Below are 21,720 nucleotides of genomic sequence, written 5' to 3' on the forward strand. Positions count from 1 at the left end.
ACGGCTGCTGCTGCTGCTGCTTCTGCCCTGTCCTCCTGCTCGGAGAGCGCCTGCAGTCGCGCGACGTCTGGGGACAAATACAAGTCCTGCTGCTGCTGCTGCCGCAGCAGGAGGTCTGGCTGCTGCTGCAGCAGCAGGTCCGGTTGCTGCTGCTGCAGCAGCAGGTCTGTCGGCAGCAGAGCCGCTGGGAGTGCTGCTGCTGCGCTGCTGCTGGCTGCGGGCAGAGCTGCCCCGCGCGCCTCTGCTGCTGCTGCAGCGGCTTTGGCTTCCCCGGCGCGCGCGCCCGCGCCCGCCGCTGCTGCTGCTGCAGGGCTTGCCGCTGCTGCTGCTGCTGCGTTGCTGCTGCTGCTGCTGGCGTACAAGTCTGCCAAAGTGCTTCTGGGGGGCCCGGTGCAGCCCTGGAAAGGGTTGTAGTGTTTGGGGAGCAGCAGCAGGGGCGCAGCAGGGCACTGTTGGCTGCTGCGGGCGCAGGCCTCTTCGTGCTGCTGCTGCTGCTGCTGCAGCAGCAGCATCTGCTGGCGCTGCTGCTGCTGCTGCCGCTGCTCGAGCAGCTCGGCGTCGACGCCCGCGCTGGCCTCCGGCTGGCTGTGCGCAGCCGCCTGCTGCTCCTGCCTGCCGCCGCCGCCGCCGCTGCTGCTGCTGCTGCTGCTGCTGCTGCTGCTGCTGCTGCTGCAGGGGGAGGGGAAGGGCGGCGGGAAGGTGTAGGCGAGGGGCACGTCGGGGGGCCCCCGGGGGCCCCTCAAAATGAAGGTGAAGGCCTTGGCGAGGGCCCTGCCATAAAACGCATGCAAAGTGAGGGGCCCCAAGGGTACTGGAAAAGGTGGAAAGTGCAATTTAATTGAAAAGACCCCTTGTGGGGTGACACGGGAGCCTTCGAGCAGCAGCCCGTCTGCTGCCAGCAGGAAGAAGCCCTGCTGCTGCTGCTGCTGCTGCCGCTGCTGCTGCGCGCGCGCCTCCCGCGCCTCCGGCGCCTCCTGCTGCTGCTGCTGCTGCTGCTGCTGCTGCTGCTGCGCGCGGTGCAGGCTGCGGCGGTGCGCCAGCACCAGCTTCTGCAGCAGAAACAGCGGAGGCAGCAAAGACTGCTGGGGGGCCCCCCACAGCTGCAGGGGGGCCCCCGCAAGTCTTTTTCTAGTACCCTTTAGGGCCTTTTCTCTCTTCAAAGAAGAAGCCCGCTGCAGCACGGAGTCCCCAGCTAGCTGCGGCAGCAGCCGCACCAAACGGGGGCCCTTCTTCTCCAGCAGCTCCTCCGTTATCTGGCGAGCCACGCGCCTGCAGCACACACCCGCTGCTGCTGCTGCTGCTGCTGCTGCTGCTGCTGCGGCGGCGCTTTCAAACGGCATTTTTTCACCAGGGATACACTGGGACGCAGTCTTTGTGCAAGGCCATCTTTGTTTATTTATTATTTGTTTGTTTATTTGTTTGCTCGTTTATTTATTTGTTTGTTTGTTTGTCTATTTGTTTGTTTATTTTTTGCTTTATTTCAATGCATTAAACGCTGATTTAGGGTTTAGGGTTTACTTGAACTCGGCGACCTTGGCCCTGAGCTCCTCCTTGACTGCTTCGTTTGCTGCCTGTCTGCTGCTTCTCTCTGCTGCTGCTGCTGCTGCTCCCCGCAGCAGCACGCGGGGCCCCAGCAGCAGCGGCGGCGGCTGCAGCTGCTGCTGCTGGCCGGGCTCGGTGACTATAAACACGGGGATGCTGCAGCACACAGCAGCAGCACTGCAGCAGCAAACGAATTCACCACCAAATCAGCAGCAGCAGCAGCTCATATTCACGCAAGTGCAAACTTAGTAATTATCCTCTTATTAAATTATCCAGGAGAACAAAATCCAGAAAATTTCGTAGCAGCTGCAGCCGCTCTCCCGCATGCACACCTCACCTCCCTGCTGCTGCTGCTGCTGCTGCTGCTGCTGCTGCGTTAACAACCAGAATTTGATCTTTATTTACGAGCAAATATTGGCATGTATATGGAAATTATATTTATAATTATATTTGCATTCACAGTGCATTAATTTGGGACCACGGAGGCGCGAGCGGCGGCGGGAGCTTCCAGCGGAGCGGCTGCGCGGGCGGGGGCGTCGGCGGCGGTTTTTTTGCGGGGAAAAGTTTGAAATAAACGGGAGAAAAGGCGAAATAATGAAATATAAACAAAATAAAAGGAAATAAAAAAGAAACGGAGAGAAATCTCACAGGCGTTTTCCCGTTTTGTTGATTTTGGCGGCTTCGTGCAGCAGCAGCTCGGCGACGTGGATTGCGGTGTATCCGGAGCAGCAGCCGCCCAGGTCCACAAACGCAGACCCTCGGGTTTCGATTTCTTTTAAAGCATCTTCTGCTGCTGCTTTTATTTTTATTTCTTCTAAAATTGCAAAATTAACTCGAGTTTGTTCCATTTTCTTCTGCTCTTCGAAAGAGGCCAGCAGCCGCGGCTGCGCCTCCCGCAGCGCCTCCTTGAACTTCGCCGCCTGCTCCCCCGCCCACTGCCGCAGCCGCTCCACCTGCGCCAAACCCTAAACCCTAAACCCTAAACCCTAAACCCTAAACCCTAGACCCTAAACCCTAGACCCTAGCCCTCGGCCCTGGGCCACGGGCCGTGGGCCCCGGGGGGGCCCGCTGCGGCGGAGCCGCAACCCTGGGGAACGAACCACGAAGAAACAAGCGACGCCACAAACCCTAAACCCTAAACCCTAAACCCTAAACCCTAAACCCTAGAGCGTGGACCCGAGACAAGGGCGCTGGGGACAAGGGGCGCGAGGCGAGGGGAAGGGGAACACAAACCCTAGACCCTAAACCCTAAACCCTAGCTCAAGTGCAAAGCAAAGAGCCCACGACCGCCAGCCGCCTGCAAGCCCCAAACCCTAAACCCTAAACCCTAGCTGAGGAGCCCCAGGGCCACACAACAACTACAAACCCTGAACCCTAAACCCTCGCTGAAGTGCCCACGGGCCACGAACGAACCCCAAACCCTAAACCCTAGCAGAAGAGCCCCAGGGCCCCAAACCGCCTTCAAACCCCAAACCCTAAACCCTAAACCCTAAACCCTAAACCCTAACTTCAAACACTCCAAGCCCCCCACCCCCGCAAAAGCGCCCTCGCGCCTCCCACCCCGCACGCCCCACCGCCCCCCAAACCCCAAGCCCCAAACCCTAAACCCTAAACCATAAACCCTAAACCCTAAACCCTAAACCCTAAACCCTAAACCCTAAACCCTACGTGTTCGCCAGCAATGACGTGGATCTCGGCCTCGACGCGGCGGAGGTCTTCTGTGACTCTCCTCAAGTCCGTCACCAGCGAGGCAGCGCGGTAAGTAGTGTCTACGTAGTCCTGCAGCAGCAAACCCTAAACCCTAAACCCTAAACCCTAAACCCTAAACCCTAAACCCTGGAGCCTGACTGCAGAGCCCAAGGGCAGCCCCTGCGGCTGCGGCTGCCGCGGGGCCCGCGGCCGTCGCGCCGCACCCGCGGCCCCGGCGCCGCCGCCGAGGGTTTAGGGTTTAGGGTTTAGGGTTTAGGGTTTGCCTGGTGGAAAGGCAGCAACTTGAGGGCCATGAGCTCCTCCAGCTGCTCCTTAAACTCCGTAAAGTTTCCCGAAATATAATTCAAAACCCTTTCCTCCAATGTAGAGGTTTTCTCGGAAAGCAGGTCCAGCAGGGGCTGCGAGGGGTGCGGCTGGCCTGCGCCAAACCCTAAACCCTAAACCCTAAACCCTAAACCCTAAACCCTAAACCCCAAAGCCTCTTCCGGGCCCGGGGCCCGCAGCGAGCCCGGAGCAGCTGCTGCGCCGCAGCGCCTAGAGTTTAGGGTTTAGGGTTTGGCGGGAGCCGGGGGCGGGCGCGAAGCGCCCGCGCCAGCGCCTAGGGTTTAGGGTTTAGGGTTTAGGGTTTAGGGTTTAGGGTTTACTGAGGGTTTCGGTGGTGAGGTCCAAGTCCTTCACTGCGGACTTTAGCCAGTTTATGTCTTGACGCAAACCATGGACTTGTTTTGCACTTCTTCCAAGTTGAGCTTTGAGGGCTTCTTTGAAGTCCAGCATGTCTTGGTCGTGCTGCTGCTGCTGCTGCTGCTGCTGCAGCAGCAGCTGCTGCTGCGCCCGCGCTGACGGCGGGTACGCTGCTGCGCCTGCTGCTGCTGCTGCTGCTGCGTCCACGTCCAGCGTCCCCACGCCGCCCGGCTCCTCGAACGAGAGCACTTCTGCTTCCGCCTCGCGTGCTGCTGCTGCTGCTGCTGCTGCTGCTGCTGCTGTGGTTTGGAAGCTCTCCTCCTCTGTCTCCGGCCGCCGCGCCCACAGATCTTCAAACCCTCCTCCCTCCGAACAACTGCTGCTGCTGCTGCTGCTGCTGCTCTCACTGCTGGTGCTGTTCTCGGTGGCCCAAAGCGGCCAGAAGCACTGCAGCAGCAGCAGCAGCAGCACCGGCTGTGATCGCAGCAGCACGGGCGCCATTCTTGCCGCAGATGCAGCCAGCTGCTGCTGCTGCTGTTGCTGCTGCTTGCACTCCTGCTGCTGCTGCTGGGAATGCAGAAAGGGCTGCCCTGCTGCTGGGGCTGCCGCTGCTGCTGCTCCCGCAGCGAGTGCTGCTGCTGCTGCTGCTGCTAACGCTCAGGCGGTGGTGCTGTCTTTGGGGGCGATTTGTCTTGCTGTTGACTAGACAAGTGCTGCTTGTTTGGCAGCAGAAGCTGCTGCAGCTGCTGCAGCAGCAAACAGCACCATCTGCTGCGGCCCGCTGGATCGAGCGAGGTCTTTTCGCTTCCCAGTTTGGCGCTGCAGGGCTGCTGTTAGCTGCTGCTGCTGCAGCAACGGCGCTGCTGCTGCTGCTTTGGCTTGTGTAGCAGATGGGGCGAAAAAGCGGGACTCGACTGCTGCTGCTGCAGCAAAGGCGCTGCTGCTGAAGCAGCTGCAGCAGCTGCAGCAACTCGAGGCAGCAAGGACTGCCAAGGCAGCAGGTGAAGCGCCTCTTAGCTGCTGAAGAAGTCAAAAGGATTTACGTAGCTGCAGAAGCTACTGCTGCTGCTGCTGCTGCAGCAGCGGGAACGACTGCTGCTGCTGCTCCGCAGAGGGCTGGCTGCTGCTCTTGCTGCTGCTGCTCCTACGAAACAGCAGCAAGACGGGACAGAAAGTGTCGCAGCACTGCAGCAGTTCCATTTTGAAAATGGAAGTACTGTTGACTGAGCCTTTAGGATTTAGGGTTTAGGGTTTAGGGTTTGGTTTCTGGCCTTCAACGACTGCAGTCGTTCGCGGGGGCGTGCAGCAGCAGCAGCAGCAGCAGCAGCAGCAGCCTCGGTTCGCGGCGTGGATTTCCTGAATTCGGGTGTATGAAATTTGGGTGTATGTACACCTGCTGTCAGCTGCTTTGTCTTTTTTTTCGTGTCGAAGGCGGGTGAGGGCTCTGCAGCTGCAGCAGCTTCCGCAGCAGCAGCAGCAGCAGCAGCAGCAGCAGCAGCGGCGGCGAGTCAAAGACACACTTGATTTAGCCGCTGCAGCAGTGACTGTGGCTGCAGAAACTCGCGAAATAGCTGCAGCAGAAGCAGCAAACAGGCCTCAAGAAGCAGCAACAACCGAAGAAGCTGCTGCTGCTGCTGCTGCTGCTGCCACCTCCGCTCCGCCATTTGCATAGAAGAAGATGGCTGCTGCCTCTCGCGCGCGCAGCAGCAGCAGCGCCGCTCTGGCGCTGCTGCTGCTGCTGCTGCTGCAGCAGCAGCAAAAGGGAGCAGCCTTTGAGGCCCCCGCACACGAAGCCATCTCAATGACAGCTCTATCAGGTAGTGTGCGTTCACCCCACCCGTGTTCTGCTGCAGTGCAGCAGCAGCAGCAGCAGCAGTAGCAGCAGCAGCAGCAGCAATTCCAGCGGCGTGCTGCAGCAGCAGGCCCACCGGGTGTACGTACACCCGAATGCCTGTGTCTTGTCCTCATTTTTCATTTTTATTTTTCAAACTTTTCCCCTCGAGCCCCACCCCCTCTGCTGCCTTCGAGGGTTTAGGGTTTAGGGTTTAGGGTTTAGGGTTTAGGGTTTAGGGTTTGAGTGCTTCTCAGGTCTGACAATGCAAGCGAACCAAGCGCTCCGCCGGTTGCTCAACGGAAAGGACGTAGCAGATGTGTCCGGTAGGAGTTGCTGCTGCTGCTGCTGCTGCTGCTGTTGCTGCTACTGTTTCTGCCTTTAGGGTATCAGCTGCAGCTTCTGCTGCTGCTGCTGCCGTCTCCGTAATTGGTGTTGCTGCTGCTTCACCTGCTGCTGCTGCAATTGAACTACTGTTGCTGCAGCTGCGCCTGCTGCTGCTGCTGCTCTTCCCGCTGCTGCTGCTGCTGCTCTACCCGCTGCTGCTGCCGCTTCACCTGCTGCTGCTGCCCCACCCACCTGCTGCTGCTGCACCTGCTGCTGCTTCTAGCTGCTGCCGCTGCCACGTCAGCTGCTGCTGCTGCCGCGTCACCTGCTGCTGCTGCCGCTCCCCCTGCTGCTGCTGCTGCTGCTGCTGCAGGCTGGGCGCACCGCGTGACGGAGAAGTACCCGCTGACTGCGCCGCTGCACTTCCAGCGGCAGCAAACTTGTCCTTCGCCGCCGCCGACAGCAGCAAATACGGAAATCCAGCGCAGCCTCTGCAGCAGCAGCAGCGCAGCAGCAGACGGCTGCTTGCTGGAGGCCCTCACCTACTTCTTCTACAGACTCACGGCCCCGGAGAAAAACCAGGAACCCAGGGACCCAGGTCTGCTGCTGCTGCTGCTGCTGCTGCTGCTGCTGCTGCTGGGGGGGATTGTCTGCGCCGAAGGCTTGGGGCGAGCGCTGAGCAGCTGTACATACACTCCACGCTGCGGGCTGCCGGAGCCGCGGCGCTGCTGCTCTTGCTGCTGCTGCTGCTGCTGCTCTTGCTGCTGCGGCTGTTGCTGCTGCTGCTGCTACTGTTGAAGCTGCTACCTGACCCGCTGCTGCTGCTGCTGCTGCTGCTGCTGCAGCTGACCCTGTGATACGCACGGACAAGTTTGTTTTTCCCCACGGCATCGAAACGACAGACGCAGACGCAGTGAGTCAAAATGAAAATTAAAAATTAAATTAAATTAAAAAACAAAAATAAAATTGAATTTAAAATTAAATTAGATTAAGAATTGAAGTTGAGATAACTGCCGAGTTGCAGCTGCTGCTGCTGCTGCAGCACAGGTGCTGCTGCTACACACGCGCTGCTGCAGCAGCGCAAAAAAGCAGGAAGCAGCAGCAGCAGATGAGGCGTTGGCGGCTGAACATGCAGCAGCAGCAGCAGCAGCAGCAGTTGCTTTTTATTCTTTTATTTTTGCTTCTCAGGTGAAATATGTAATTAATCTCATCGGAGATATGCACGAGCCCCTCCACTGGGGCTCTTCGGAAGACGACTTCGGCAGGACCATTTTCGGTGCGGTGTACATACACCCCGCTGCATGCATGCACGCATGCATGCATGCATGCATGCATGCATGCATGCACGCGGCGCAGCAGCAAGTGCCGTTCGCGGGCCCTCACTGCTGCTGGCGCCTGCAGCCGGCGGGCGTCCGTCGCTGCTGCTGCAGAAGCAGCAGCAGCCGCAGCAGCAGCGGCCTCAGCTGCAGCAGCAGCAGCAGCAGCAGCAGCAGCGGCAGGGGGGTTGCGTGTCTGTGTCTCAGTCGAATACGAAGCAGGAGACGGCACGCGGGAAAAGCAGCGCAGCAGTTTGTACGAGTTCATCGAAGGCGCTTTCATCAAAAAGATTATGGGCGAGAGGCAGACCTTCTGGTACTCAGGTGCGCCCCAAACCCTAAACCCTAAACCCTAAACCCTAAACCCTAAGTGGGGTGGCTGGGGCGGGGCACGCAGCGCCTAGGGGCCGCCTGGAGGCAAGCAGCAAAGCTGTGCTCAGCTACTGAGAGCTCCTCGTGCTGCCGCTGTCGCTGCTGCTGTTGCTGCTGCTGCTGCTGCTGCTGCTGCTTCGCGTGGGCGCGCAGGTTGGACGCATGTGAATTCGGTGAAGTCTTTTTACGAAGAAGAGAAGACAGTATTTGCGGCGCGGAAAGAAACGTATTTTTTATCTTGGGCGCGGGAAAACCGAGCTTTGCTTTGCGCAGAAGTCGGGAGTTCAAAAGATTTATTTTTAGAATTTAAAAGTCCCGAGTGGACTTCTGTTCGCAGTTGCTGCTGCAGTGCTGCAGTTCTTGTCGCTCGGTTGTTTCCGCGTGGCAGCACAAGAGCTGCAGGCTGTTGCTGCTGCCGAGTTGCTGCTGCTGCTGCGCAGATCTACCCGCTGCTGAGTCGCATGACGAAGAAGAAGGACGAGCCAAATGTGTATGTGCTGGACAGAACTTCGGAGTTTCTCTTCTTCGAAATCATCAAAAAACGCATCCTGGTTGCTGGAGCTAGAACAGCAGTTGTGATGAATCACATTTTGCAGGTCAGCGCGCGCGGCGGGCGAGCTGCGTATACACCTGAGAAGTGCAACTTGCACAGTTCCGGAAACTCGGCCGATCCGGCCATTTCAAGAAGTCGCATCACTTTAATTAAATTAAGCATTCTTTTTGGAAGTTGTGTAGTTTAGAAATTCCGAATTTCGAGGAGTTTTCCCGCAGTTTGCGTCGCAGGTTCGCGGCCTCGACGAAGGGCTCGGCCAGCTCCGCGCGGGCAGCGGAATACAAGACGTTCGTAAGTCTTTTTCGAATTTTGTTTTTAAATCCACGTTTCTAAGCAGCAGCAGCTCCTTTTGTGCAGAAAAATATGTTCTTCTTCCCCAAGTTCGCACTGGAAAGCGGAGGATCGGGGGAGTTCAAGTTGCGGCTTGTGCGGATTCAGAAGAAACGGCGGACGCGCGGCCCCCCGCCGCGGGCGAAAGCTACGTGTATTTGCGGAACTTTTTGATAAACTTATCGATATTTATTCTTGTGATTTTGTTTTTCGTTTACATTTCGCGATTTTACCGCAGCACGCCTTCGCCGGCGCCGATGGCCGCGCGTTCAGCGAAGGCCGCAGACCAGACGGAGCTCATGCAGGCCAAAGCCAACTGACATTTTGAACTCAGCAGCAGCGCAGCTTGCTGCTGCGCTGCAGCGGCTGCTGCGCTGCAGCGGCTGCTGCGCTGCAGCGGCTGCTGCTGCCCGTTGGCTGCGAGCGCCTCCCGTGGCTGCACAGACTTCGCATGCGCAGCCGCATGCATGCGCGCGCTGCATGCGCAGCCGCGCGCCTGCATGCGCTGCACGCACTGCCGCATGCACGTGCCGCATGCGCAGACGCATGCATGCGCTGCATGCGCCCTCATGCATGCGCTGCATGCACAGACGCATGCACAGACGCATGCACACTCTGCATGCGCGACAGCAGCGCCACGGCTGCAGCAGCTGCTGCAGCAGCTTTTCTAAAGACTCTCCTGGCTGCTGCCTGCTTCTTCAGCTCGCCTTCAGACGCTGCATTTCCACGGACTCCAATCTGGTGCAGCCGCTGCTAAGCACCTACCAAACACCAGCAGCAGCAGCAGCAGCAGCAGGAACAGCAGCAGCAGCACTAGCAGCAGTGGCAGAGCAGCAGCAGTAGCAGAGCAGCAGCAGTAGCAGCAGCAGCAGTGGTAGCAGTAGCTTTCTTTGCTTCGGGGTTTTTGCCCACAGTCTGCAGTGTAGGTACACCTGAAGCCCGAAGTGTGGGGAGCTGAAACTTGAAAAAAAAAATAAATATAACAATAAAAATAAAAATAAAAGAAGTTCAAGCAGCCCAAGTGAAGTGGTCTGCGAGGGTGAAGAAGAGGCTGCGTTGCTGCTGCTGCAGGTGCTGCTGGTGGTGCGCGTGCTGCTGCTGCTGCTGCTGCAGCAAACTCTTGCCCCCCCAGTAAAACTCCACCTGCAGCCAAACTCTGTGTTCCACAAAGGCCCCCAAAGAAGCCACAAATTCAACTCTGCGAAAAGTCGCGCTGCCCGAGTGCCTCTCCACCGCCTTCTTCATGCTCTGCAGCAGCTGCAGCAGCAGCAGCAGCAGCAGCACCAGCAGCAGCAGCGGCAGCAGAGGCGGTGATGGATGGTGAGGGATAAAGGGAGACGATTTGTGGGGTGGAGGGTGGGTAGGGCTTCAACTGAAGGAAATATGTGAGGCCCTGGAAAGGGTTTAGGGTTTAGGGTTTAGGGTTTTAGCTGTTGGCTTCTTTTTAGATGACTACGCGCACAGCACTACAGGCTGCATAACGAAAGTGCATTTGCTGCTGCAGCACTGCTGCTGCTGCAGGAGTTCTGCATCAGCAGGTTCTCGCTGCAGCAACAGGTTCTCGCTGCAGCAGCAGGGCTTCCTAGCAGCAGCAACAGCGGCAGTTTGTGCCCGCAGCAGCAGAGCCTCTCCGCAGCACCACCCACCAGCACCAACAGCACCAGCACCAGCACCAGCAGCAGCAGCAGCAGCAGCAGCAGCAGCAGCAGCAGGAGCAGGAGCAGCAGCAGCAGCAGCAGCAGCAGCAGCAGCAGCAGCAGCAGCAGCAGCAGCAGCAGCAGCAGCAGCAGCAGCAGCAGCAGCAGCAGCAGCAGCAGCAGCAGCAGCAGCAGCAGCAGCAGCAGCAGCAGCAGCAGCAGCAGCAGCAGCAGCAGCAGCAGCAGCAGCAGCAGCAGCAGCAGCAGCAGCAGCAGCAGCAGCAGCAGCAGCAGCAGCAGCAGCAGCAGCAGCAGCAGCAGCAGCAGCAGCAGCAGCAGCAGCAGCAGCAGCAGCATCAGCATCAGCAGCAGCAGCAGCAGCAGCAGCAGCAGCAGCAGCAGCAGCAGCAGCAGCAGCAGCAGCAGCAGCAGCAGACCGAGAGAAGCAGGCGGCTGGCGAGGTCTTCGTCGCAAACAGCAGCACAAAGGGTCCAGGCGAGTTCGTCGGACTTCACTTTTGCTCTTTGCCGATACTCCGAAATGAATTCCCCCAAACTCATTTCGCTCACTGTGGTTTTCCCCGCGCCCTCGCCCCCCCTAAGCAGCAGCAGCAGCAGCAGCAGCAGCAGCAGCAGCAGCAGCAGCAGCAGCAGCAGCAGCAGCAGCAGCAGCAGCAGCAGCGGGGTGGCGGGGGTGGCGGAGGGGGGGCTGGCAGCAGCCGGCTCCGTGGAGCGCCACTAAACCCTAAACCCTAATTGTTCCTAGCCCCCAAACCCCAAACCCTAAACCCTAAACCCTAGAGTCCCAAATCCGCTAGCAGCCAGACCCTAAACCCTCGCAGGGCCTCGCCGCCAAACCCCAAACCCTTCCTCCAAACCCTCGCAGCGCCTATCCCCCAGCCCAACCCCAAACCCTAAACCCCAAACCCTAAACCCTTAACCCTAAACCCTAAACCCTCGGACCTGGCTGCGCCGAGCGCCGTGTGGCGCATGGGGACGGGGAAGGGGCAGCAGCAAATTGCTTCGGGGGGGATTTTGTCGAGAGTGACAGACACAGAAGATTTAATTCCATCAGCAGCAACAGGAAAAGTTTCTTTTGCTTTCCGCAGCGCAGCAGCAGCAACTTTGCTGCTGCGCAGCCGGTCCAGCGGGGACACCCAGCACGCCGCTTGGAAGAAAAAGCGCACGCAGTTGTACCCTGCAGCAGCAGCAGCAGCAGCAGCAGCAGCAACAGCGGCGGCGGCGGCGGCGGCGGGGGCGTGGGCGTGGTAGTCGCAGCAGCAGCAACAACAGCAAGCAGCAGCAGCAGCAAGCAGCAGCAGCAGCAGGCCGCAACAGAAGCAGCAGAAGAAGCATAAGCAGCAGCAGCAGCAGCAGCAGCAGAAGCCGCAGAAGCAGCAGCAGGAGAAGCAGCAAGCCACAGCATGCAGCAGCAGCAGCAGCAGCAGCAGCAGCAGGAGCGCACAGTACTGTATGTCTGAGATGGCTGGCTCGGCCTGGAAGGGCAGCGCAGCTAAAGTTCTTCTGAAGAAAATGTCTACAGCTTCTTTGCATGCAGCACAAGTGCTGCTGAGCTGCAGCAAATCCTTCGCCGGCTGCTGCTGCAGCAGCCAGTGCACCAGCAGCAAATGCACGTGCGAGCCCTCCGACTTCCGCAGCAGCACCGTCACCAGTGGACACTCCAGCCGCCGCACGCCAGCAGCTGCAGCAGCAGCAGCAGCAGCAACAGTAGGAGTAGCAGCAGCAGCAGCAGCAGGAGTAGCAGCAGCAGCAGCAATGGTAGTTGTAGCAGCAGCAGCAGGAGTAGCAGCAGGAACAGTAGCAGCAGCAGCAGTGGTAGTAGTAGTAGTATTAGCAGGAGCAGCAGTAGCAGCAGCAGCAGCAGTGGTACTAATTAATTAAATCATCAATTAGTTTAATTAATGATGTAATTAATTAATTAATTTAACTAGTTAATTAATTAATTAACATAATTAATTAATTAATTAATTAATTAATTAAAATAATAATAATTACCGAGGCATTTCTTTGCTGCTCCGATGATGAGGAATTGTGGGAAGCAGCTGAGGTGTCTGTACACCTCAGCAGCAAACATCCGCAGCTGCTGCTCTCCTGCTGCTTCCTTTTGCTTCGCAGCAGCAGCAGCAGCAGCAGTTGTTTGTGCTGCTTTTGCTGCAAACCCCACACGCCCTCTTGTCATAAAAGCAGGAACGCTGTCTCTTTTTGCTGCTGCTGCTCCTGGCCGCGCTTTTGCTGCACTCGACTTCTTTGCTGCTGCGTCTTGCTGCTGCTGCTGCTGCCGTCGCGCTGCTGCTGCTTCCAAGGCTTGCTGCTTCTCCGCAGTCAGCAGCAGCAGCGCCAAATAGTCGTTCATGGATATCAGCAGCGGCAGCAGCACATCCAAACGCTCCATGTCTGCAGCAGCAGCAGCAGCAGCAACAGCAACAGCAGCAACAGCAGCAGCAGTCAAGGCAACTGCAGCAAGGAGCTCAGCCACAGCGCCAAAGCAACAGCAGCTGCCGCCGCCACAAGCCAGCAGAACAAACCAAAATAGGCAGAAGCAAAAGCAGCAGCAGCAGCAGAAGCAGCAGCAGAAGCAAATGCAGCAGCAGCAGACCTAAGGAATCTTGAAGAAGCAGCACTGCCTTGTCCGGGTCTCTGGTTTTTTGTTTTTTTATTTTTTCCTTTAAATCATTTGGGAGGCCTGTGGGGAATTTGGAAAGAAATGAAGTTGGAGAAGCAGCAGCATCAGCACTCTGCTGCTGCTGCTGCTGTTGCTGCTGCTGCTGCTGGTCCTGCTGCTGCGCCTGCTGCTGCTCCTGCTCCTGCTTCTCCGGCTCCGCCTTCTTCTGCCCCTCCTCGTGTTTCTGCTCTTGCTGCTGCTGCGGCTGCTTCGGCTGCTGCTGCTGCTGTTGCTTCGACTGCTGCTGCTGCTGCTGTTGCTTCGGCTGCTGCGGCTGCAGCTGCTGCTTCGGCTCCTGCTGCTGCTTCGGCTGCTGCTGCTGCTGCTGCTGCTGCTGCTGCTTGAGTTTTGCAGTTTGCTGCTGCACCAAGTCTTTGCCGATTTCCTTTTCAAATTCTTCTGGATGAGTTTTCCTCCACTCCGAAAGAACAGCCGCAGCCGCGAGGCTGCACTCTGCGCCCAAACCCTAAACCCTAAACCCTAAACCCTAAACCCTAAACCCTAAACCCCAGCTCTTGTCGCGCACAAAGCTAGTACAAATACCCTAAAGTCAAAGAGCCCGCGGAAGCATCCAGGAGAAAGGGTTTTCGCAGGGGTCGCAGGAGCCCCTTGCAGCTAGGGTTTAGGGTTTAGGGTTTAGGGTTTGCGCGCCTGCATAGACCTCCGCAGCTTCTTGCCAAGTCTTCGCCTCGCACACTTTAGGCATTGCAGTCATTGCCTTTCGAGCTAAACCCTCAACAGATAAACCCTCTTCTCCTGGGGGGCCCCCTTGGCTTGTGGGGCCCCCTTGGCTTCGGGGGCCCCCGGGGACTTGGGGGCCCCCGGGGCCCCGGGGGCCCCCTTAGCTGCGGGGGTATCCTTGGGGGCCCCTGCCTTAGAGGCCTCTGCAGGGGGCCCCCCTTTAGAGGTTGGGGGCCCCTCGGGGGCCCCCGCTGCCTTTGGAGCAGCAGCAGCAGCAGCAGCAGCAGCAAGAAGCCTCTTACGCTCTTGCCCCCAACGCTCTCCTAAGTAAACCCTCAAGGAGACAAAGGCAGCCTCAGAGGCTAGCAGCAAAACACACGCAACAAACCCCAAACTCTAAACCCTAAACCCTAAACCCTAAACCCTCAGGGGGCAGCGGAAGTATCTGCAGGTACAAGTGCTGGGCAGAGAGCTCCCTGTGTGTACCCCCAAACCCTAAACCCCAAACCCCAAACCCCAACCCCCAAACCCTAAACCCTAAACCCTAAACCCTAAACCCTCGCGGACCCGGGAGCTTCTTGAGGGCCGTGGCCAGCGCCGCCTCGGGAAGGCTAGGGTTTAGGGTTTTCAACTTCGAAAGAATTTCTGCTTTTTTGCCAGCAGCAGAAATGAGAGAAGCAGCAAAATCTTCGGGGTTAGCAGCAGCAAACGCAGCCACTGCTGTTGCTGCTGCTGCTGCTTCCTCGCTCACCGGCTGCTGCTTCGCAGCACCGCCAGCGTCCCCCGCTGCTGCTGCTGCTGCTGCGGGGCCCCCGGGGGCCCCCTCCTTAGGGGGGCCTCCCTCGGGGGCCCCCTTAGTACCCAAAAGTTCAGCAAGGGTTTTCCTAGGGGCCATTTTTTTCTTTTCTGCTGCCAGCAAATCTGCCAGGGTTTTCCGGGGGGCGGGGCCCCCTGCTGCAGGCTTTGCTGCTGCTGCTGCTGCTGCTGCTGCGTCTCCTTTTGCTGCGGTCTTTGCTGCTGCTGCTGCTGGCTTCGCACCCAGCTTTGCCCCCTCCTCGGAGGCCCCCTTGGGGGCCCCCTTGGGGGCCCCCGGGGGCCCCGGCTTCGACTTAACTGCAGCAGACTCTGGGGGCCCCTTGGGGGCCCCTGCTTCCTTGGGGCCCGGGGGGCCCCCCGGGGGCCCCTTTGGCTTTATTTCAATTTTTGCTGTGGGGGCCCCCGGGGGCCCCTTTGGCTTTATTTCAACCCCCAGGGGCTTGGGGGCCCCCGGGGGCCCCTTAGGCTTCACATCTACCTTAAGACTGGGACCCTTGGGGGCCCCTGGGGGCACCGGGGGCCCCTTGGGGGCCCCTGGGGGCACCGGGGGCCCCTTGGGGGCCCCTGCTGCTGCGTCTGCTGCAACAGGCTTTGCAGCTGGTGGAGATGCTGCAGCTGCTGCTGTTTTTCCTGCTGCTGCTGCTGCTGCTTCGGGCTTTGCTGCTGCTGCTGGCGGGCCCTTGGAATCAGCAGCAGCAGCAGCAGCAGGAGGCGCTTTCCCCACAAGCTTTGCTCCTGGTGCTGCAGGCTTCGCTGCTGCTGGCTTTGCTGCTGCTGCTGCTGCCTCTGGTTTTGCTGCTCCCGCTGGTGCAGGCTTTGCTGGTGCTGCAGGTTTCGCTGCGGCTGCTGCTGGTTTTACTGCTGCTGCTGCTGCTGGCTTTGCTGCTGCTGCTGCTGCTGCTGCTGGTTTTGCTGCTGCTGCGTCCAGTGCAGCAACAGGTTTCTTGACTTGAGAGACAAATTTGGCTTTAATTTTGGGAGCAGCAAAAGGCTTCCCTTGCTGCTGCTTCTGCTGCTGCAGCAGCCGCTCCCGCAGCTCTTGCTGCTGCTTCTGTCTCTCCTTCAGTGTCAGCGGGGCTTTCGTCTTTGCTGCTGCTGCTGCAGGCTTTGCTGCTGCTGCTGCTTCAGGCTTTGCTGCTGCTTTTGCTGCTGGCATGGAAGGCGTAGCCTTCCCCCTCCGCAGCAGCGACGCCATCTTGCTTCCTCTGCCTTTGCTGCTGCTGCTGCAGTTGCTGCTGCAGTTGCTGCTGCAGTTGCTGCTGCAGTTGTTGCTGCTGCAGTTGTTGCTGCTGCTGCTGCAAGCTTTGCTATTGCTGCTGCTGCTGCCGCGGTTGTCGCTCCTGTTTTTGCTGCGGGCTTTGCCGTTGTCACTTGTGCTGCTGTTGCTGTTGCTGCTGCTGCTGCTGCTGCTGCTGCAGTTGTTGTGTGGCTTGCTTCAGTCCCCTGTTGCTGGTGGCTCGAGCTTACCGCAGCACATGCACACTTTTTAAAAGCAGCAGCAGTAGCAGCAGCAGCAGCAAATTTGAGCTGCTGCTGCTAACAGGGGAGGACTCAATGTGTCTCTCCTGAGGACGCAGCAGCAGCAGCTGCTGCTGTTGCTGCTCCTGCTCCTGCTGCAGCTTCTGCTGCTGCTTTCCTTAAGACTGCCGATTTTGCTGTGAGTCTTGCTGCAGCTTCTGTTGCTGCATTTCCATTTGCTTCTGCTGCTTCTGCTGCAGTGTGGGGGCCGCTGCCGACGCGGACCACTGTCCTCGCAGCAGCAATCTGCGCAGCAGCAGCAGCTGCTGCTGCTTCCCAGCTGCTGCTGCTGCAGCTGTTGCTGCTTCAAAATTTTATAATAAAAAAACATTAATAAATATGCGGACAAATTGCTGCTGCTGCGCTGCATTTCAGCAGCAGCAGCAGGGGGCCCTACGAGTGGTCTGTGCAGTGTAGGCAGCAGCAGCAGCTGTGGGGCCCGCCTGCCAGCAGCAGCAGCAGCAGCAGCGGCGGGCGGGGCCGCAGCGGCGCAGCAAAGCAGCAGCAGCAGCAGCCGCCGCAGCAGCTGCTGCAGCGCTGGAGGCCTTCTTTGGAAGGAGCAAATGCATTAAATTAATTTCTCTTTTGGTTTAGAAGAAAAGAAATATATTTAAGAAGAGCTGCGGGCAGGTGTGCTGCAGCTGCCTGGGGTGTATGTACACCTCTCGCTGCTGCAGAGGCGCCGCCGCGGGAATTCGCCGGTCATTTTCTTTCCTTTTTGCATCGAAGTTGAATTTTCGGAATTAAAATACACAAATACAATTAAAAGGGGCAATGGAGGGTCCCGAGGGGGGCCAGGGGGCCTCTGGCCGTGAGTTGCGGCCGCAGCAGCAGCAGCAGCAGCAGCAGCAACAGCGGCAGCAGCGGCAAGAGGGCGGCGCGCTGGTCGCGCTGCTGGTGCTGGGTGCGCTGCTGGCGGTGCCTTCGCTGCTGTCTGCGCTGAGCAGCCTGAGCAGCGAGCCCCCCCCCAGCAGCAGCAGCAGCAGCAGCAGCAGCAGCAGCAGCAGCAGCAGCAGCAGGTGGGGCTGGCTGCTGGAGGCGCAGAACCCGCTGCCGCAGGCCATCACCCCACACCAAGTCACTGTGCAGTATTGCCCCTCCTGAGGCTCAGCAGCAGCACTGCAGCAGCTAAAGAGTTTCTTGGAATACCACTTGGGGACTTTGGAGGGTTTCCGCGTGCTGCAGCAGCCCTACCGTCCCTGTTTGCTGCTGCAGCTGCTGGGGGCTGCTGTGAGCGGGGCGCGCTGGCTGCTGCTGCTGCTGCTGCTGCTGCCGCGGCAGCTGCTGCCGCTGCTGCTGCCGCGCGAGCGCGCCGCCGCAGCAGCAGCAGCAGCGGAGGCCAACCGCCTGCTGCTCGTTGCTGCTGTTTTTGTTGCTGCTGCTGTCTGCAGCAGCTTTCTGCTGCAGACAGGAGCTTTTGAAATTTATTACGAAAGAGATCTCATTTGGAGTGCACTGGACAGACACCGCAGGGGCCTCTCTCCCCTTCCTGCTGCACCGGAGCTTCTTGCTGCTCTCGAGCTCGCGGGGGCCCCCCTGGGGGCCCCCTCCCCATTCTAGCTGACTCCTGCACCTTTTCAGGGGCCCCGGGGGGCCCCTGGGGGCCCCTGGGGGCCCCCCCCCCATTCTAGCTGACTCCTGCACCTTTTTAGGGGCCCCGGGGGGCCCCTGGGGGCCCCCGGGGGCCCCTAGGGGGCCCTTCGGGGGCCCCGGGGGCTCTTTTGGGGGCCTCCGGGGGCCCCCGGGGGGCCCCCCGGGGCTCTTTTGGGGGCCCCTGGGGGGCCCCCAGGGGGCCCCCACAAGGCAGCAAGAGGCAGGCGTGGGGCCCCCAGCAGCTGCGCTGTTGGGGCGGGCTTGAGAGAGCTGCTGCTGCAGCAGCAGCAGCAGCAACAAGGCTGCAGCAGCAGCAGCACGAGTGAGGGGGGCCCCCTAAACCCTCTGAGGGCGGGGGCCCCTGGATGGTTGCTGCGCTGCTGCGAGCTTTGCAACATTGACATTTTATTTAATTAAATTTATTTATTTTATTGTTTATTTATTTATTTATTTTTCATTCTATTTATTTATTTCTTCATATCTTTATTTTGTCCATTTTGCTGCTCGCTGCGGTCGGCACAGGCTGCTGCTGCAGCAATTCTGCTGCTGCGGCACTTCTGCTGCTGCAGCACTTCTGCTGCTGCAGCACATCTGCAGCAGCAGCAGCAGCAGATTTAGAGCGTAATAGGGAGGCAAGCAAAAAGTAGGAGGGGAAACAGCGCGAGGTGTACGTACACCTCAGCTGCAAAGTTTGAACGCCGCGGCGTGCTGCTGCTGCTGCTGCTGCTGCTGCTGCTTCAACTTTCTTAATTTGCTGCTGCTGCTTCCCTGGCGTGTTTGAACAGGTCTTTGCTTCTTCACTTCGCGCAGCAAGTTGCCAATTAAAAATATTTATATTTACGGCAGCTAGCTGCTAGCTAGCTGCTAGCTATCTCATCTGCTGCAGCAGCACACTACTGCAGCAGCACGTCTGCTGCAGCAGCACACCGACTCCAGCAGCAGCAGCAGCTGCTGGCTAGCTGCTAGCTAGCTGGCGACGGCGGGCTGTACAGACACCGCGGGGTGTATGTACACCTCAGCGCCAAACCCATCTGCTGCTGTCCTTGGCTAGCTGCTGCTGCATATGGTTAGCTGCTGCTAGCCGTGGCTAGCTGCTGCTATATATGGCTAGCTGCTGCTAGATATGGCTAGCTGTAGCTAGATATAGCTAGCTGCAGCTAGATATGGCTAGCTGCTGTCAGATATGGCTAGCTGCTGCTAGATATGGCTAGCTGCTGCTAGGCACTTCTAGCTGCTGCTATCGACTGCTAGCTGCTGCTGTCTGTGGCTAGCTGCTGCTAGGCGTGGCTAGCTGCTGCTAGCCGCTGCTAGCTGCTGCTATGTACGGCTAAATGCTGCTAACTCTGGCTAGCTGCTGCTAGCTGTGGCTTGCTGCTGCTCGCCGCTGCTGGCTGCTGCTAAGTCAGGCTAGCTGCTGCTAGATGTGGCTTGCTGCTGCTAGCCGTAACCAGCTGCTGCTAGCCGCAACTAGCTGCTGCTAACTCTCGCTTGCTGCTGCTGGTCGTGGCGTGCTGCTGCTAGCTGTGGTTTGCTGCTGCTAGTGGTGGCTTGCTGCTGCCAGCTGTGGTTTGCTGCTGCTTGCCGTGGCTTGCTGCTGCTACCTGAGGTTCGCTGCACTTGGCCGTAGCTAGCTGCTGCTGGCTGTGTCTTGCCCTGGCTAGCTGCAGCTGCTGCAGCTGCTGAGCAGCTGCAGCTGCTGAGCAGCTGCAGCTGCTGCAGCTGCTGCAGCTAGCCATGGCTAGGTGCGGAGGCCTCGGCCTTTGTGCTGCTAGCCATAGCTAGGGGGCCCTTTAGTGCAGCAGCAAGAAGTCGCTGCTGCCTTGGAGAGGTGTTTGCTGCTGTTGCCTCAAGCTGGGGAGAGGCGGGACTGCAGCAGCAGCAGCAGCAGCAGCAGCAGCAGCAAGCTGCCGTGTCTGGTAGAGTGGTGCTGCATCGCAGCAGCTCGCCTCCAGCTGCTTCTAGAAAAATAGAAAAAGGCAAAATAACTTTAATTAACAAGTAATGGAGCTCTTTTGCTGCTGCGTAGGAGGGGGGGCTGGAGGTGTACAGACAGCTGGGGCGTTTGTGGCGGGCGCCAGCGCTCTGGGGTGTACAGACACCCGAAGTGGGGGCGCGAGGACTTTTAAATGCAGAACGTGCTCGCGGAAGCTGCAATTGAAGAGGAAAAAGAAGAAATAAAAATGTTCTGAATTGAAAAGTCTGCAGAGGAGACTTTGGAGCGCTTGCCAGCGCCGACTTGGGGTGTCTGTACACCCTAACCAAACCACCCACGTCCGCCGGCCGTTCGCCGCGGAATTTCTCCGTTTTTTTTCCTGCTGCTGAGGGCGAGTTGGGTCGACTCAATTGGCATTTAAATCATAATTAAAAGACTTTCGAAGCTGCGAAAAAGGGGAAAAAAAGCCCCGACGGAGAGCCACAATCGGCGCGTCGCCGGGCACGAGGCTCGGCAGCCACGGGGGGCTCGTTCTGAGGGGCCCTGCGGCTCTCCCGCGGTGCAATTTGCTGCAGTAGATGGAATTTAAAACATAAAACATTTTATTAAAACATTTAATTTCTTATTTCCTTCAAAAAACCCTTTCTTCTCCTGCATCCGGGCGCGCGCGCTCCCCCGCTGGCTGTGGCGGAGCCCACTGAGACAAACTCGCCTTTCCCCTTTGCTGCTATTTCCTTCATTTGCTGCTTCTCTTTCATTTCCCCTCTGTCGCATTTGTGCTTTTGCGGCTCAGCAGCAGCGCCGCCCTTTGCTGCAGCAGCAGCAGCAGCAGCAGCGAGCCGCTGCAGCAGCGGACTGCTTCCCTTCCGGCTGCAGTCAACTCCGCGGCGACGCGCAGCAGCGGCTGCCCCAGACGCAGCCAGCAAACCCTCCCCGAGAAGCCCCAGTCCCGAGAGCAGCAGCAGCAGCAGCAGCAGCAGCAGCAACAGCTTGGCCCTTTGGCGGAGCTGCTGCGCGTTGCACTGCGCCTCCCCTGCGGCGGGGCCGTTTCGTCGCGCGCTGTAATGTGGGGTCCTTCTGCCTCCAGCAACAGCAACAGCAACAGCAGCAGCAGCAGCAGCAGCAGCAGCAGCGCAGCAGCAGCAGCAGTTCGAAAATGCTGGAGCGGTTGATGAAGTACTGGGGGCTGCCGCTGTGGATGGTGCGGGCGGGGGCGGATCCGCACTTGCGGCGGCGGTACTTATCTGTGGGTTGCAGCAGCAGCAGCAGCAGCAGCAGCAGCAGCAGCAGCAGGAGGCGGCGGCGAGGTGTATGTACGCTGCGGCTGCCGCGGGGGGTGCTGGGAGTGCGCGTGTGTCTGGACTTTTTGTTTTACTGGGAAGCAGCAGCAGTTGCTGCTGCTGCTGCGATGTGTGGGGCGCACTTGGGGGTGCTGCTGTACTCTGTGCTGCAGGAGGAGGGCCCGCTGTGGGGCCTGGCGTACTTCCCGCTGCTGCTGCTGCTGCTGGGGGCCTCGGCGGTGCGGCTGTGCTGCTGCTGCTGCGTGCTGCAGCGGGTGCGGGACCTGCGGCTGGTGTGGTGGTCCAGACCAGTGGACCAGGAGCTGGCGAGTTTGCTGCGGAGTTGCTGCTGGCAGCTGGCGCGGCTGGCGTGGTGCTGCTGCTGCAGCGTGATGTTTGCTGCGCTGCACGCCATGTACACGGACGGCAGCTGCAGCGCGGCCGCACGCAGCAGCAGCAGCAGCAGCAGCAGCAGCAGCAGCGCGCCGCTGCTGTGCCGGTACATGGCGGCGCTGGTGCTGGGCTTCCTGTCGCTGCTGGGCCCGAGCGTGCTGCTGCTGCTGCTGTCGGCCGCGGGCTTCCTGCTGGCGCTGCTGCTGCCGGAGCAGCAGCTGCAGCGGCTCTTCCGCAACGAGCCCCTCGCCAGCTGCGCGCTCCCGCTGCAGCTGCTGCAGCGCCTGCGGCCCGTGCCCTGGGCCCAGCTGCGGTGTACGTACACCCCAGCGCCCCCCGCTGCATGCGCCATTTGCCTTTCGGACTTTCTTCCCCAAGACCTTCTCCGCGCGCTGCCCTGCGCCCACTTCTTCCACTCCGCATGCATCGCCCGCTGGCTCAACACCCGCGCCTCCTGCCCCCTCCGCTGCCCCCTCGTATTCTTCCCCCCGGGGGCCCCCGGGGGCCCCCCGGGGGCCCCCCGGG

The 21,720-nt window shown here is 59.4% G+C and overlaps 6 protein-coding genes across 6 annotated transcripts in view; 3 read left to right on the forward strand and 3 right to left on the reverse strand.

Annotated features, from left to right (window-relative positions):
- The window catches only part of ETH_00012885 (uncharacterized protein), a gene marked incomplete at both ends in the record, with an annotated part of 6,032 nt that extends 1,598 nt beyond the window's left edge, over positions 1-4,434 (reverse strand). The window contains 6 exons of the mRNA XM_013372503.1: positions 3-1,269; positions 1,519-1,698; positions 2,191-2,495; positions 3,211-3,321; positions 3,516-3,670; positions 3,897-4,434. Of these exons, the coding sequence (XP_013227957.1) occupies positions 3-1,269; positions 1,519-1,698; positions 2,191-2,495; positions 3,211-3,321; positions 3,516-3,670; positions 3,897-4,434 (2,556 nt within the window). The remainder of the gene's footprint in view (positions 1-2; positions 1,270-1,518; positions 1,699-2,190; positions 2,496-3,210; positions 3,322-3,515; positions 3,671-3,896) is intronic.
- A 1,177-nt stretch (positions 4,435-5,611) lies between these two features.
- On the forward strand, positions 5,612-9,505 carry ETH_00012890 (uncharacterized protein; the record flags this gene model as incomplete). Its single annotated transcript, XM_013372504.1, has 11 exons — positions 5,612-5,750; positions 6,022-6,090; positions 6,465-6,689; positions 6,937-7,004; positions 7,280-7,367; positions 7,615-7,731; positions 7,933-8,054; positions 8,220-8,375; positions 8,563-8,623; positions 8,771-8,814; positions 9,365-9,505. The coding sequence occupies 11 exons, from the start codon at positions 5,612-5,614 to the stop codon at positions 9,503-9,505; spliced, it is 1,230 nt and encodes a 409-aa protein (XP_013227958.1).
- A 1,682-nt stretch (positions 9,506-11,187) lies between these two features.
- Positions 11,188-15,673, reverse strand: ETH_00012895 (uncharacterized protein; the record flags this gene model as incomplete). The annotated part of the gene is made up of 7 exons (XM_013372505.1): positions 11,188-11,212; positions 11,262-11,496; positions 11,764-12,000; positions 12,315-12,713; positions 12,916-13,432; positions 13,729-13,985; positions 14,230-15,673. 7 exons carry the CDS (start codon positions 15,671-15,673, stop codon positions 11,188-11,190), a joined length of 3,114 nt encoding a protein of 1,037 aa, XP_013227959.1.
- A 1,097-nt stretch (positions 15,674-16,770) lies between these two features.
- Positions 16,771-17,100, forward strand: ETH_00012900 (uncharacterized protein; the record flags this gene model as incomplete). The annotated part of the gene is made up of 1 exon (XM_013372506.1): positions 16,771-17,100. One exon carries the CDS (start codon positions 16,771-16,773, stop codon positions 17,098-17,100), a length of 330 nt encoding a protein of 109 aa, XP_013227960.1.
- Positions 17,101-17,124: 24 nt separating this feature from the next.
- On the reverse strand, positions 17,125-17,622 carry ETH_00012905 (uncharacterized protein; the record flags this gene model as incomplete). Its single annotated transcript, XM_013372507.1, has 1 exon — positions 17,125-17,622. The coding sequence occupies one exon, from the start codon at positions 17,620-17,622 to the stop codon at positions 17,125-17,127; it is 498 nt and encodes a 165-aa protein (XP_013227961.1).
- Positions 17,623-20,678: 3,056 nt separating this feature from the next.
- The window catches only part of ETH_00012910 (zinc finger (C3HC4 RING finger) protein, putative), a gene marked incomplete at both ends in the record, with an annotated part of 1,627 nt that continues 585 nt past the window's right edge, over positions 20,679-21,720 (forward strand). The window contains one exon of the mRNA XM_013372508.1: positions 20,679-21,510. Within this exon, the coding sequence (XP_013227962.1) occupies positions 20,679-21,510 (832 nt within the window). The remainder of the gene's footprint in view (positions 21,511-21,720) is intronic.

Source organism: Eimeria tenella, genomic scaffold, assembly GCF_000499545.2.
Source record: "Eimeria tenella Houghton genomic scaffold, Eth_scaff10, whole genome shotgun sequence".
Lineage (NCBI taxonomy): Eukaryota > Apicomplexa > Conoidasida > Eucoccidiorida > Eimeriidae > Eimeria > Eimeria tenella.